Raw genomic sequence first — 14,004 nt, forward strand, 5'->3', positions numbered from 1 at the left:
AAAGCTTTTAAAAACTTATTAAAATAATTTAAATAGTTTTTTAAGTAAAAGGTTAATTTTAAAATTATTATATTTTAAATTAAAAGGCTAAAAATTATTATTATAGGCTTTTTTAAAAAAAAAAATAAATATATTAATAAGGTTATTAAATACCCTTAAAGGCAGGATATTAAAAATATAAGTATTTATATAATTAGGTATCTTTTAAAAGCTTATTATTTTAATTAAAATATAATAAGGTTAATTTATATAAGGATTTTAATAATTTTAGCTATATTAAATAAAGAAGATATTTTATAAAAACTTTATATATCTTGCCGGTACTAGCGGGGTTAGTAAGCAAAGTGGGGCGAGTGACCTACTGTAGTCTTGTGCCACTTAAAGAGATAGACTTAGGGCTATTAAATGATATATAAATAAAGCTATTCTGATAATTAATTGCTGTTTAATTGCAGAGTGAAGTAATATATTAAAGTTAGTGGTGTCGTTAGTGGGGCCGGGTGATTCCAGACTTTTGGCCCTTCATTTTAGTCTTATGCCGCTCAAAGAGATAGAGGGTAAGTCTCGTGAAGGATTGAATTACAGGCGGCTGAAGCCAGCAACACTACAAAGTGGATCAATTGAGTGAAAGACAACATCACGAATTATCAAGAGCCTGGCACTGTCTGATTTCACGAGTTTGCTTCGTTGAATCGGTAGATAATGTCAAGGGTAACAGTGGATTTGGCAGGAAAAACAACCGTCTTTGAGGCTGAGAATAGGCCCGACACCACATAGTCAAATAATGATTTGATAAAGTTCGTCACCCGTAGTGATATGTCATAGTTACGCGTTTATCGTCGCAGGCTTGCATTGCGCACTGTTATGTGGCCTTTGTACCATGCACCATTTCAAAATCCGATAAAGTTTGTGGTCAGCTATAGATTGGACTATCAGTCCAAGCCACCCGAACTGGGTAGATATTGGTGGTGTGCCGCCACAAATACAGTGCATTCATTCAGCCAATAACATATCCTCTTATCACATCACATGTGAATTTCCAACTGAGACAAGATATTAAATATACCTAATCGTGATTAAAACCATTCAAAGGACCCTCAGCACACTCCAGAGGATACTTAGCAACAGCAGCTAACACCCCACCATCTTCCATCCCTCCATCTGTCTTTTGTCTTGGTTCTAAAGTGTTATTAAGAAGAAGCCTTTCCCATAGAGGGCTAACTCACCAAATACAAAGACCACAACAGCCTGATTACCATGCCCACCCAGAGTTTGCACCTTGAAATTGGGGATAGCAGAGGCAGCGCTAAACTTATTCACACCAACATACGGCACGCTCCACGAAAATGTCACTTCGTTTCTTGGTCCGAATCCGACGATACGGTACGTAATTGAACCTTCGACCCCTCCGCCCAAGTGGTTCGATTTGCAGCGCAATATGCCGCTCTCACCGGCGAGTATTGTTTGCGGTGGTGGAAGGTCTGCGTCTTTTATGAATTGGCCGTGGACAAGAGTTGGCCATTCAAGTTCGGTGTTGAGTTCTTCATTGGTATGGTTTAGAATCACCACGAGAAGCTCCCGGGAGGCCATGGTGCTGAGGGTTTTCAAAGTATGATTATAAGAGGAGCGATTGTCCAAGGGTAGATAACAGCTATCGACAGTTTCAGTATTTTCTATTAAAACATCAGCCGTAGAAGAAAGGAGGGGCCTACTATAGTTTGTCGTATTGCGTTTGAGGATGCCGAGATTGAACTTGAGGGGTTTGCAACCTCAATGTTGAAGATTCTGGCTACACCTCCCTAATGATACATATATATTCTTTTGGTTGCAGCCCTTGAATAACCAACATATCGGATAATCAGGGATGCTTTCCGGTCCAGCCCCTGGCCACGATTTCATCCAATCTCCCTTCCCCTTGCTAATCTGCAAAAGATGTGTCAGATCATGCTACTAATGGAACTCGCAGCAAACATGTGACAGGCAATCACTAACGGTAGAGTGAGGGGTACCTATTGGTGGCCGACCTGGGCTTCTGGAGACAATTTGTGACTGGACTTTCAAAGCTTGTACAGTGGGGTGCAATAAGTTTGAATACATCTGCAGGTATCTCGGTCCGGCCTAACCCGATCGGGACCGCGTTTTCGATGCCGCTCTTTCTTCCTCCTCCACACATACATCACAACGCCTGACAACGCCTCACGATACCTCGAGGCAAGGAACTTACGCCTTTATTACAGTTATAAATATATAAATTAAAAAAGCAGGGCTATTCTTATAATCAAATTTATAAGCATTTCCCTTATATCCCTCTTAGGATAATTAAAATAATATACCGCTGCAAGGCGTAATATAAAGCCGAGAACATAACCCTGCCATAGTTAGGCATGCCTTGAAAGCTTATAGAAGAGTAATATAATTAGATATATAATACTATTATAACTAATCTATATATAATAATAAGAGACTTACTTAATTTTATTAATAATATTATTAAGAAGTATTCCTTATTATACCTTCTATATAAGATAAATAAGAGGAAATAAATATAAAAGAAATATATAGTCCTAATACTACTATAAGCTTATAAAAGGCTTAATTAGGCTATATAATATTAAGAAATTAATTAGAAAAGGGTTAAATAAAGTAATAAGTATATAATATATTATAGTTAAGACATAAGGCCTATCTAGACCTTCCTCTTACCTTATAAGGCCCTATATATATAAGATATTTAAGAAGCTAGGAGGCTAGGAGCTATATAGCAGATGTTTTAGGCTGCCTTTAATTATAGGTTTTATATATTATTAATGCCTCTTATTAGTACTATTAATATTATTAGCATCTATAAGCTATATAGCTTTATCTTGCCCTAGTTCTTTTAATTAGGCAATATCTTTATATATAATAACGCCTCTATATATATAGCCTAGATTATTAAGACCTTATTAAAAGAGCTAGGGGTTTACCTAATAACTTAGCTACCTTATTTGCCTAACCTGAATCCTATAGAGAATCTATAGGTATTAATAAAGACAGAGATATATTAGTTATATCTAGAACTGACTTATATAGAGGATATAATTACTATATAATATGCCTTAGTCTTAGCTGCAATAGAGGCTTAGAATAATATTAAAGATAAGGTCTTGAAGAACCTTTATAAGACCATGCTGAACCAATGTTACTGCTGTAATTACTACAGAAGGTTAGTATACAAAGTACTAAAGCTGTTCTAATTAACCTTGTTAGGTTAAAATTACAATATCACAGCAGCAGCATAACAGCTGCCCGTTTCGGCTAGCCTCGATCGTCGGTACCTCTTGGTGTATTCAAACTTATTGCACCCCACTGTATGCATAATATCCTATCAGCTATGATGTGCTATGACTCACCAAGATATGAATTTAAGTCTTCAAGCAAGTCTAATTACGCGTTGCAGCGTCGTATCCGTTCGGAAGAGGAGGTACTTTAGATTCTATACCTTAGAAGAAACCCTTGAGCTGGGGTTTAGACTCCCGAGGGAACTTTTGTCGTAACGGCAGAAACCGACCATCTTTTAACGCTTACACACCAACTTTCATTTATCCTTGCAGGCCATTAGTATTGGCATCGGTCGGCAAGATTGAGAAAACGTTAGTTGCAAAGACTATTATCCCCAGGCAGCCCAATGGCTAACACAATACCCCGTGCCAAGCAGGCTTTTCTCGTTGTGACGGAAAGACTGTGTATTGGTGTAAAGGTTGATGAATTAAATAGCCTATCAGTCACAGGTGCAATCGAATGGGAGAATTGATATACTATTCGCCGTAAAATGGTGAGATTACCACGTGCAGTCCTAACAGCACCAAATCCATGTCGTCTTTAAGGTAGCTAACACTGAAAACCTCAGCATCACGATCCATGACTGAATCTACTCAGCTTTGAGATTTAATCTTGAGAGTGTCTTTTCGTGCCGAAGGGCTACACAAGAAACAGCTCGCCATGGCCCCCCTCGATGAGGAATGCTCTAATCAACATTTGCACTCCGGCACAGGCAGTGCTACTACGCACACAGAAAAGATACATAATGGCGACGTTTCACATGAGCCCAGGTAGGTCTCCTGCGTGAGTAAATAGCTGGTGATAAATAAATAGACTGCCACTAACACAGGCCTCTCTTATTTGTTCCAGCCGTTGGTGGTTCCTCTCAACAGCATTCCCTATGATCGCTGGCACTTTGGGCCCAGTTGCTTCAGCGTTTAGTATATGTTCATTAGCTGAGCCGTGGCGACAGAGCCTTATCCCTGGGGGAGATATAGAGGACGCCGTGGATGTTCCGGATCCTTCATGGTAATTTTTTGATGAAATCAGATTGTTAATCTTTCTAATGCTCTAATCTAGGTTATTGATCATCGAGGCTATCCAGCTCTTAGTCGGTATCATTGCGAATCTCTTCCTTCTTCTCAACATGGCGAGGCGTGTCCGTTTCGGTCTAGCTCTGCCTATCACGATAGTTGGATGGTATGAGGAACATGTGATATCTGGTTTATTGCTGATTTTAGGCAAACAGGTATACCTCTTCAATCTGTCGTATCGCTCTAAACGCTACTATCGCTCGGCCTTTCAAAGACAAAGGAGTATTTAATGAAGACACCATTTGGTCTCAATCCTTCTACTATGGAATGTTTGCAGCCATACTCTATTTTGCCGATGCGTCACTCCTTACTATCACTTTTTGGGGCGCTTGTACGCATCGCTATCGCAAGGACCTGCTACTAACCATTAGTCAACGCACCCTCATGCTTCAGAGCATCTTACTCCTGATATACCTCCTTCTTGGTGCCTATATCTTCTCTGAGCTTGAGTCCTGGAAATACCTCGATGCTGTATATTGGACAGTTGTTACGCTTTTTACCGTTGGCTTTGGGGACTATTACCCTACCTCTGCCCTGGGGAGAGGACTCTTGATACCGTTTGCCCTAGCTGGGATTATTTCTCTGGGCTTGGTCATCAGCTCAGTTAGGAGCTTGATCCTTGAGAATGGGAGGAGATGCATTGGGGCGAGGATAGACAATAGGAAGCGAGACAAGTTTATCAGGAAGATGCTCCTCAAATGCGACATTAACACGCTGGACCCTATCTATCAAGACTTGCAGACGCCACACGCAAGCTCGGCCGAATTACAACAACGCGAGTTTGAACGCCGCAGAGCTGAATTTCAGTTAATGCGAAGAATTCAGGCCAAGTCTTCCACACACAGAAAATGGGTAGCCATGGCCATTTCGACGTTCTTATGGCTCCTTTTATGGTTAGTAGGCGCTTTCATCTTCCAAAAGGCTGAACAGGCCTACCAAGGCTGGGAATACTTTGATGCGGTGTATTTCTGCTTCGAGGCCTGGACGACTATTGGATACGGGGATTTAGCTCCAGTGTCTAATCTCGGAAGATCGTTCTATGTGTTTTGGTCTCTCCTTGCTCTGCCGACCATGACGATCCTTATATCGAATGCGAGTGATACTGTGGTTAGGATTGTGCGAGATGGGACTATTCTCATTGGAAGTGTTACAATTTTGCCTAATGATCGGGGATTTGTTAGGAATATGAAGAGTCTTGTTAGCAAAATTACATTTGGCAAGATCTTCAGAGACCACAGCACTGGGTCTGATGGTACAGCGGCGTCCTCGAAAGCCATTCATCAACAATTGCCTACCGATCAACCTCCTTTCGTGATAACGCATTCACGGAGCATTCAACCTCATGCGCGTTTCGCCTCCTGTTTGCAGAATAATTTTGAGAATCTTCCCCCAGGGGCCGATTTACAATTTCTTTTAATGTCCGAGATTCGTGTCATTATTGACCACCTCAAAGAGTCCAAGCCTCACCACTATACTTTCGACCAGTGGGCCTGGTATCTCAAGCTTATTGGAGAAGATGAGCATAACCCAAGAACACACTGTAGAGTTGACCAGCAGAAAGATGGCCATAACGTCTCAGAAAAATGGTCGTGGATTGGGAATCTGAGTCCTTTGATAAGTAGCAAGGGAGAAAGTGAATGGATTCTGGGAAGGCTGATGGATAAGCTTCAGTTGTTAATGGAAGAGAACAGAGGGCACGGGGGTGAGTTCGATTCCGGAGGTACAGCGTGTTGAGGAAGGTAACAGAGACGGATATACTGTGAAGCTACGAACAATGCACTAAGAAGACTAATATCATAGTTACAATCTTGAGCTGTAAAGACCCGATGCCAGATTGGCCATTTAAACGCCTGTATGGTGTCCATTCCTTCGAAATACTTCTTGGACTCTCTTAATCCCCGCACCCCAAAGGGCTAATCTGAACAGTGCGTAAAGCAAAAATGTAGCAGCAATATTGAAAACGACGTAAGCAAAGCCAAGCGCCCAATCCCTCCATCTGTCGTGATAATACATACCAGAACGAGCCAAGATCTGATCGGTATCTTGAAGAGGACAATAAGAACAATCAGTCGTAGCCTCAGGATTGAGCAGCGTTCCTAATGCACCCTGCTCAATGTATTGCTGCATGTATGATCCACAGGTCTCACCAGTTGGAGGTTGAAAGATAGCAAGCTCAGAGTCGGAGCAAATGATTGTATCACCTGCAAGCCCCGTAACAGAAACCCCGCCAACAAGATAGGTCATAGGAGAAACGCGATACATGAATATCCAGAAACCAGGTAGAGCAGTCGGGGTTTGGAAAACACCAGCGAACAGAATCATCATAGAGAATAGGACTGTTGTCACGCGACCAGCAGTCGTCGCATCAGGCAACGGTGCAATGACCATAGCTGCAAAGGTACCAACAAGGACATAAAAGTAAACAAAGAATAACAGAATCAGTCCTTGGTCTTCGGACGAGCGTATTCCGAAAACTGTGTAGTTGAATATCGCAAAGGTGATTACACCAAGGATAATATGATATGGTATTTCCGCGAGGATGTTGGTCAAGATGAGAACAGTCCACGAGTACATATTCGAATGACGCTCACGCACTTCATAGATAGTACGCTGCATGACAAATTTTGGCATAATCTATGATGGCCCTATTAGCTGTACATAGTTTTTACGGTCGGAGAACTATACCTGTTGGACTAAGCTGCTAAACATGGCACAAACCATGAGAATTGAGAAAATGGCGTTTTGAGTTCCAAGAATAGAATTACCAGGTCGAAAAAATGAGAAGCCGATGAATAAAGTGCCTGCGATACCTAATGTGAATTTACTGGCGATGTAGGTTGTTGACCGCCAGTATTGCTGCATTATGCGTCTGTACACGATTGGTACCTGTGAGGTCAGAGGAACAGGGTAGGCGCCGCGTTGTTTGGTTTGAGCATCGTGTTCATGTGATGGTTTGGGAGATGAAGATTGTGAAATGTGTTCCAGCTCAACTGTGACTTCGTTGGCCTCTCGGGAAGTATTCCAGAGATGAGGCCAGTCGAACTCATCTCCTTTGGAGTTTCCAATCATATCCAGGATATACTCTGCAGGATTCTCATCATCATTACACCTCCTTGGTGCACGTTCACCAAAATATCCAAGCACTGTTTCCGAATTCTCACCAACATCTCCAAAGTAGGCAACCTTGCCACCTCGCGCCATAAGCAACAGTCGATCAAACCTCTGGAACAGCATGGCACTTGGCTGATGGATAGTACACAATATCCCCAACCCTCCCATGGCCAGCTTCTGGAGCAGGCTCAAGATTGCCTCTGATGATTGGCTGTCGAGTCCTGAAGTTGGCTCATCTAGAAACAGCAGCAGCGATGGCTTTCCAGCTAACTCAACACCAATACTCAGACGCTTGCGTTGCTCTGCATTAAGCCCCTTGCCAGGCAATCCAACAATAGCATCAGCAAATTCATCCATACCAACAAGATGAATCGTCTCTTCCACGGACTGAAGTTTCTGGCTTTTCGGTATATTGCGAGGCTGTCTTAGCATTGCTGAAAACTGTAGAGCTTCACGTACAGTTGATGTCTCAAGATGAACGTCTTGCTGCTGGACATAGCCAACGTCACTCTTGAATGAAGCCGGTAATGGATTTCCATCAACATAGAACTCGCCTTGGACTTGGCCTGAGGACATTCTCTGTGCAAGGGCATTTAGAAGTGTCGTTTTTCCAGCCCCTGATACGCCCATCAAGGCGACGAGGGAGCCTGGTTTGACCCAGCCGGATGGTTCATCCAGGAGCCGCCTTGAATTCCCTTTAATCATGACATCGAAGGTCAATTTCCTCCAGGAGAAAACTGAATGATTTGCTTTCGTTCGTGTCGGTTCGCCAGACGTAATCTCGATTGTTGCACTGTTGGCTATTAACGGTCGCTCTATGTCGACTCTGGCTTTGAGTTTCGAGTCGCCTTTTGGAAGACGGCCGCGTAGGAAGACAGGGACTTCGATACTAACAGATGAGTTCACGTTTAGCTCAGTAGCTAAGAGATACATGACCAAAAAGAAGAACAAGAAGCCGAAAATAATACCCAAGTTGCGCCACAGATGGGAGTAGCTATAGTCATAGCTTGTCTCAAACCATAAATCCCCATTAACATAAGTCTCCCCGGCCACAGATCCAGGAACAGGGCAGACAAATGTCTCGCCCACGGGATTTGGATAAGATGGCACAAGGTTGGAACAAGGATAATCAGTCCCATGTGCTTGGTTAACAAGCAAAGCTTCGAAGGCATAAGCGAGTGGATTTATATAAGAGATCCATTTAAACCAAGGGTGCATATAAGGACCGGGAAGGACAAATCCCGTATAAGTAATGAGTGCAAGAACTAGAAACCCAGATATTGCCATGGCTTGAGGAAGAGAAACCGTTGCAGCAGCAATGGTGCGAAAGATCATAGACATAGCTATAGTTGTGACAAAGACAAAAAGGAAAAAAATAAAGAATTGGGATGCTGTTTTTGCAAGCCCAGATAAGAAGTAGAGAATAACATTAAAAAAGACAGCAACGACGAATTTGATAGGAATGTCAACTAGAACATTTGCAAATGCATCGGCAGACGGTCGATAAAAAGCATAAGACGATTGTTTAGCCATAACAGAGCGTCCTTTGTAAAGATTGTGCGTGTCCGTTACGGCCATTAGAACGTTGAGAAGGACTGAGAAGAAGAGCACAGATCCGTAAGAGAAAAATGCATCTGATGTCTCTGGTGTGCCGTAGAAGATGGATCCTACAACAAGTGCAATGATAATCTCTCCAATCAGAGTAGTAAAGGTTGATGCTTTGTCGTTCCAGAGTTGCTGTGTTGCTCTTTTTGCGCAAAGGGCAGTTTGCATTGGGAATGAGATTGTTTGTGAAGCTTTCTTCAACATTCCCTTTGCTTTCAACTTCCCACGTATTTCCTCAAATTGCTTTTGCGTAGCATCTCTGTTTCCATAGAAATCCTTCTGATACTCATCAATTTCTTGCATCAGGGTCAAATACTCAGGTGAGTCGCGCCAATACTGCTCAAACTCCTCGGAGGTTCTAGGCACTGAGTTCTCGTGTCCTGCTTTGACTTGCCTTTGTTCGGGGTTGGTTATTACGGTTAGAAAATCTCCGGCTGTTTGCCTTGGATGACGATACCAACCCATACGTTCAAAGTAGCCTGAAGCCAAAGAAGCACGACCGAAGAAGATTCCTCGCCCTTCGTAGAGGACTAAGATTTTGTCGAATAGATTAACAATAGATTGCGATGATTGGTATATGGCTGCCGCGTTGGATGATTGGGTTACTACACCTCGATTAGTCAATCGTCATATCTTTAGGGTACAGGATTCTTACAGTCAGAAAGGGTTCGTAGACGACTAATAAAATGCAATGCAGACTCGGCATCCAGCCCTCGTGTAGAATTATCCCACGCCGATATAGCAGCTTCAGAAAGTGCAGTCTCAGCAATAGAAACTCTTTTCCTTTCGCCGCCAGAAACACCTCGTATATAATCATTCCCAACAATCGTATGTTTGGTGTGCGATAGACCAAACACCGTCAACATGACCTGGACAACATGGCTTATTCTGTCTTTGCGAGTTATTCCTGGGAGTCTAGCCCGTGGGGTCCGCATCGCGGCGGCGAATTCGAGTGTTTGGCCAACTGTTAGGTACGGGAGGTGTTCATCTACTTCTTGATTGTAGATTAATTCGCCTTTGAAATCGTGAGACATTACTTGGTGTGGTATACCTCGTCTTGTTAACGATGTATTACGATGTTTCTCGAGTTTGTTTTACCTGAGTAATGAAGAATGGAGCCTGAGTCAATCTCCAGACTTTGCATCTCACCCGTGATAGTCTTTAGAAAGGTTGAACAACCACTACCAGGGCGGCCTAGAACAAGCAGTAGTTGTCCCTTCTGGACGACTCCATCAAGGCGAGTGAGGATAGACTTGGTCTCTTTCGGGCGAAACCGGGATCGAATTTTAAACGGCTGGGTAAGTAGCGTCCATAGAGTATCCTGCTGCTCTACAGCCGGGCCGCTTCCATACACAGTCAAATTCTTGAAGGCAAACCCAGAACGTGGTGGAGTTGGAAGATCAAGTCTGCTCCGCAGGTTAACGAGTGCTTGAGACCATGTTTGAAAGTCAAAGTTTGGACTTGACGGGTTCAGAGTCTGGTCCAAAAGGCCTAATTTCTGTAGGACTGCGTCGTGAGACTCTTCTTCATGTTTTTTGGGAGACATGTTCATGGGATCTTGGGATCTTGGGGTGTCTGTTTGGGCAGGATCGATGACTTCGCGGTGCTCTGTCTCCTCTGCCTGTTTCTTAGTTGTGTCCATACTGCATATTTGTGTACACTGTGTGAACACGAGGATTTTTGACCACGTAGATACCGCTGAAAATACTGTATCCGAGACTTTTGAGAGAATGTAGATTCAATTGACAGATCTGTTTGGGGGACTGGTGATGGATGTCTGCTGTGATTAAGGGGGATAGCCTACATAAAGTATAAGGTATCAACAATAGCTCATCCCAGGCACACAAACATCGACCACACCATCAAAATGCGTTTTCGGTAACCATCTCGCTAATGAATCGAGGTGCATCTGTCCCCACCATCGTGGACTTGTGTAAGTTTGACTGACAGCCTTGTCATATGCATGAACTGACGCTGACAGTTGTGTGGCTGCTTATCATTAAAAAAACATAATTTCATTATGACGTGTTGACTGGGCCCTGACAGTACGAGCTCCACGAAACGACTGTGCTAATCATTTAGTTCATCCGTTAATCTTTTTCACATGTAAGCGAAATATACTAAAGACGACTTTTCGAAGGGAAAACTGTGCCTTTTCACACTCAACGCACTAAAATCTGCAACCATGATGTAATATTTCGTTATATTGGAGGTTCTGTCGCGAGGCTTGATGCTCATCCACTCTGTAGCTTTATACACAACGAAGAAAGCAGTTGTTACTGAAAGGCTTTCTCAGATTGGCAATTAGAGAATGAAGTTTGCAAGTGAAAAACCAGGAACAGACTTATAATTATTGAGGCAAGCTCATGAGAAGAGTGAAGAAACGAGTCTCAGAGGGAGTCGAACCGTCACTGGCGGAACCTTGATCCTAATTGGTTGTTTTTCAAGCTTTGTTTATCTGACTTATATCCCTAACAAAATACCAAACCAGACTCTAACGGCATAAAAAATCAAGATGCGGTGTTGTACAGGCTGTAGAAGTGGCATTTTTTGATACAGCAAATTCTGCGCCTTGGAACTGAAAGGTCCCGTTATTCTGCGTCGAGCCATCATCCGCTGATTATTTGGGATTCGGGTTCGCAGTTGCGTTCGAATTCATGTTGACCTATTGATTACATGGCTCCCCATCACACTCTTCTAACTAAGGCAAGCTTTAGACTTGAAACGCACTATCTCTTTGGGTGGCAGAAGGCATCCACGAGGTCACTTTCCCCGCTTTTCTGACTACTTTCGCAGGTACCTGCGGGGTATGTAAAGTTCCTGTTAGACAGCTTTTTTATTTAATACTACTAAAATCATTAAAATCCTTATACTAATTAACCTTAATAAGTCTTAATTAAAACGATAAGCTCTTTAAAGATATAAGATTATATAGATAATTATAGCTTTAGCCCCCTGCCTTTAAGGGCAGCTAATAATACTACTAGCATGCCTATTTTTCTGCCTAAAGAAGGCTGCAGTAATGATTTTTAACCTTTTAATGTAAAATATTATGATTTTTATATTAACCCTCTGCCTAAGGAACTACTTGAATTATTCTAGCTTTTTATACCTAAATCCCTTATATAGTTATAGATAATATATACTAATAGCTAGGTTGCTTACTTAATTTAAAATTCTGTTATTAATAACTAAAATACCTCCCTTTCTAAATAGTCTTATATCCTTAATTAAGAAGGCTTCTTTACTATAATGGCTTATATATAGCTTAGGGTCCTTATTTACTTAGGAATTTATACTGAAAATTTATTAAAGGCCTATTAGAAGGCACCTAGGCTAGGAGAATAGTGCCCTCTTTACTTAATTATTAAGTTTATGCCCTTATGCCGGTTTTAGCTAATCACGAGGTATATCTGCACTTATAACTATACTAAGCTTAATGTAAGTAATAAGAGCGATCTTCTAAAGACCTTCTAAGTAACTAAAGAGTAATCTAATTATATATAAAGGGTATCTATTAAGCTCTATCTTCTAAGGACTAATCTAACTATAGATAAGTATATAATCCTATTTACAGGCAGATTAAAAGAGATAATACTTATTAAGGGAAAGCCTATACCGGTAAGGTTTAAAGTCTAGGTTATTGCATAATAGGGCTACTTTCTGCAGTAGCTTTAGCATATAAAGGCATTATTATATAAGGCTGTAATAGTTAAGCTACCTATATTATAATAGCGCGGCAAGAAGGGAAAGCTATTAACTAAGATCCCTCTTAGTAATATATAAAGTATTATAGTTTACCTATTAAAAAGGCTGCTATTATAAATATATTATATCTTTATAAATAACCTCTTCTTATTACTGCAGCTCTTCTGCCTTCTTTAGCAGCTTAGATATAGGGCTATAGGCATGGCATGCCCTAATTGCGGCATTACTACTAAGTTAAAGTATATAAAAAAGACCAGGAAGCTTTTTAATAATATGCCTTTAGTATATAATAAGGTATATTTAGTCCTAATAAAGGATAAAAAGGTATAAATAACTTTACCTATATTCTCCTTACTAATTTATCTCTTTTTATTCCCTTTAGGTCCTTTAAATTACTTAGAAAGATAGCTCTATAGTACTCTTCCTTTTAATAACGCATAGCGCAACCCCTCTTAACTGCATACTCACAGAGAGGAAGTTACCTGCCAAAAAAGGCATAAAGGCAGAGGCATAACGCCTGCAGCAGGTTTTTAATAGTAATACCTTTAAAAAGGTCCCTATTCCTTCTATTACCGCTTACTATAACGTTAAGATAAATTATATAGACCGCAGTAATTAAATAAGGTCTTATATAATATATAAGTATTAGTTCTGGCGCGGTCCTTAGCAGGCATTATTATAGTCTTTCCTCCTTAATATTATACTTATAAATAGCTTTATTTTATAGAAGAAGACCTGGCAGCCTTATTAGAAGCCCTATACTATACTTAAAGCTTAAAAAGAGGCTATTTATAATACCATTTTTAATAAGTATGGCACTAATAGTGGCATAAGGAAGAGATACTATATAGGGAAGGAAGAAGATAGCGAGGATCTTAAAGCATAGTAAATTTACCTATAAAGAGATATTAACTATATCTATAGAGGCAGAAATAGCTCTTTACCTTGCCTAGCTTGTAAAGGCTTCCGCCAAGGGCAGCCTCGACCCCTCAAAAGGGCGAAAAAAGGAGGTTATTTATAACCGATATCAGGAAATACATGAGGTCGGGTTAGTAGGTACGGCTGCAAAGTGTATGATGTAGCAATTTGTAACAATGCTGACTGTTGGTACTTCTATCACACGTTAATTTAGGTGTGAGTGGAGGTACCGGCCGTAACGGTCATTTTGATTGGCTCCCCGCCCCTG

General features: G+C 41.3%; 3 protein-coding genes across 3 annotated transcripts; 1 reads left to right on the forward strand and 2 right to left on the reverse strand.

The window, feature by feature from the left end:
* Positions 1-838: 838 nt before the first annotated feature.
* On the reverse strand, positions 839-1,769 carry BKA55DRAFT_583294 (uncharacterized protein). The gene is made up of 2 exons (XM_046194194.1): positions 1,227-1,769; positions 839-1,179 (listed from the first exon to the last, which is right to left on the reverse strand). Exons 1-2 carry the CDS (start codon positions 1,588-1,590, stop codon positions 1,067-1,069), a joined length of 477 nt encoding a protein of 158 aa, XP_046042853.1. The 5' UTR covers positions 1,591-1,769; the 3' UTR covers positions 839-1,066.
* A 2,539-nt stretch (positions 1,770-4,308) lies between these two features.
* Positions 4,309-6,131, forward strand: BKA55DRAFT_583303 (uncharacterized protein; the record flags this gene model as incomplete). Its single annotated transcript, XM_046194195.1, has 1 exon — positions 4,309-6,131. Exon 1 carries the CDS (start codon positions 4,662-4,664, stop codon positions 6,126-6,128), a length of 1,467 nt encoding a protein of 488 aa, XP_046042854.1. The 5' UTR covers positions 4,309-4,661.
* On the reverse strand, positions 6,132-10,879 carry BKA55DRAFT_583304 (ABC-2 type transporter-domain-containing protein). The gene is made up of 4 exons (XM_046194196.1): positions 10,209-10,879; positions 9,766-10,161; positions 7,080-9,715; positions 6,132-7,028 (listed from the first exon to the last, which is right to left on the reverse strand). The coding sequence occupies exons 1-4, from the start codon at positions 10,750-10,752 to the stop codon at positions 6,237-6,239; spliced, it is 4,368 nt and encodes a 1,455-aa protein (XP_046042855.1). The 5' UTR covers positions 10,753-10,879; the 3' UTR covers positions 6,132-6,236.
* Between the last annotated feature and the right edge of the window lie 3,125 nt (positions 10,880-14,004).

Source organism: Fusarium redolens (genome assembly GCF_020744475.1).
Source record: "Fusarium redolens strain MPI-CAGE-AT-0023 chromosome Unknown BKA55scaffold_23, whole genome shotgun sequence".
Classification (NCBI taxonomy): Eukaryota; Fungi; Ascomycota; class Sordariomycetes; order Hypocreales; family Nectriaceae; genus Fusarium; species Fusarium redolens.

Bases quoted from the DNA above. Each gene is read 5' to 3' on its own strand.
- BKA55DRAFT_583294 (XM_046194194.1), bottom strand. From the start codon at position 1,590: ATGGCCTCCCGGGAGCTTCTCGTGGTGATTCTAAACCATACCAATGAA. The intron at 1,180-1,226 runs GTGAGTTAGCCC...ATAACACTTTAG, and splicing joins TGTTGTGGTCTTTGTATTTG to AACCAAGACAAAAGACAGAT.
- BKA55DRAFT_583304 (XM_046194196.1), bottom strand. From the start codon at position 10,752: ATGGACACAACTAAGAAACAGGCAGAGGAGACAGAGCACCGCGAAGTC. The intron at 10,162-10,208 runs GTAAAACAAACT...TAACAAGACGAG, and splicing joins CTCCATTCTTCATTACTCAG to GTATACCACACCAAGTAATG. The intron at 9,716-9,765 runs GTAAGAATCCTG...ATCGAGGTGTAG, and splicing joins TCTACGAACCCTTTCTGACT to TAACCCAATCATCCAACGCG.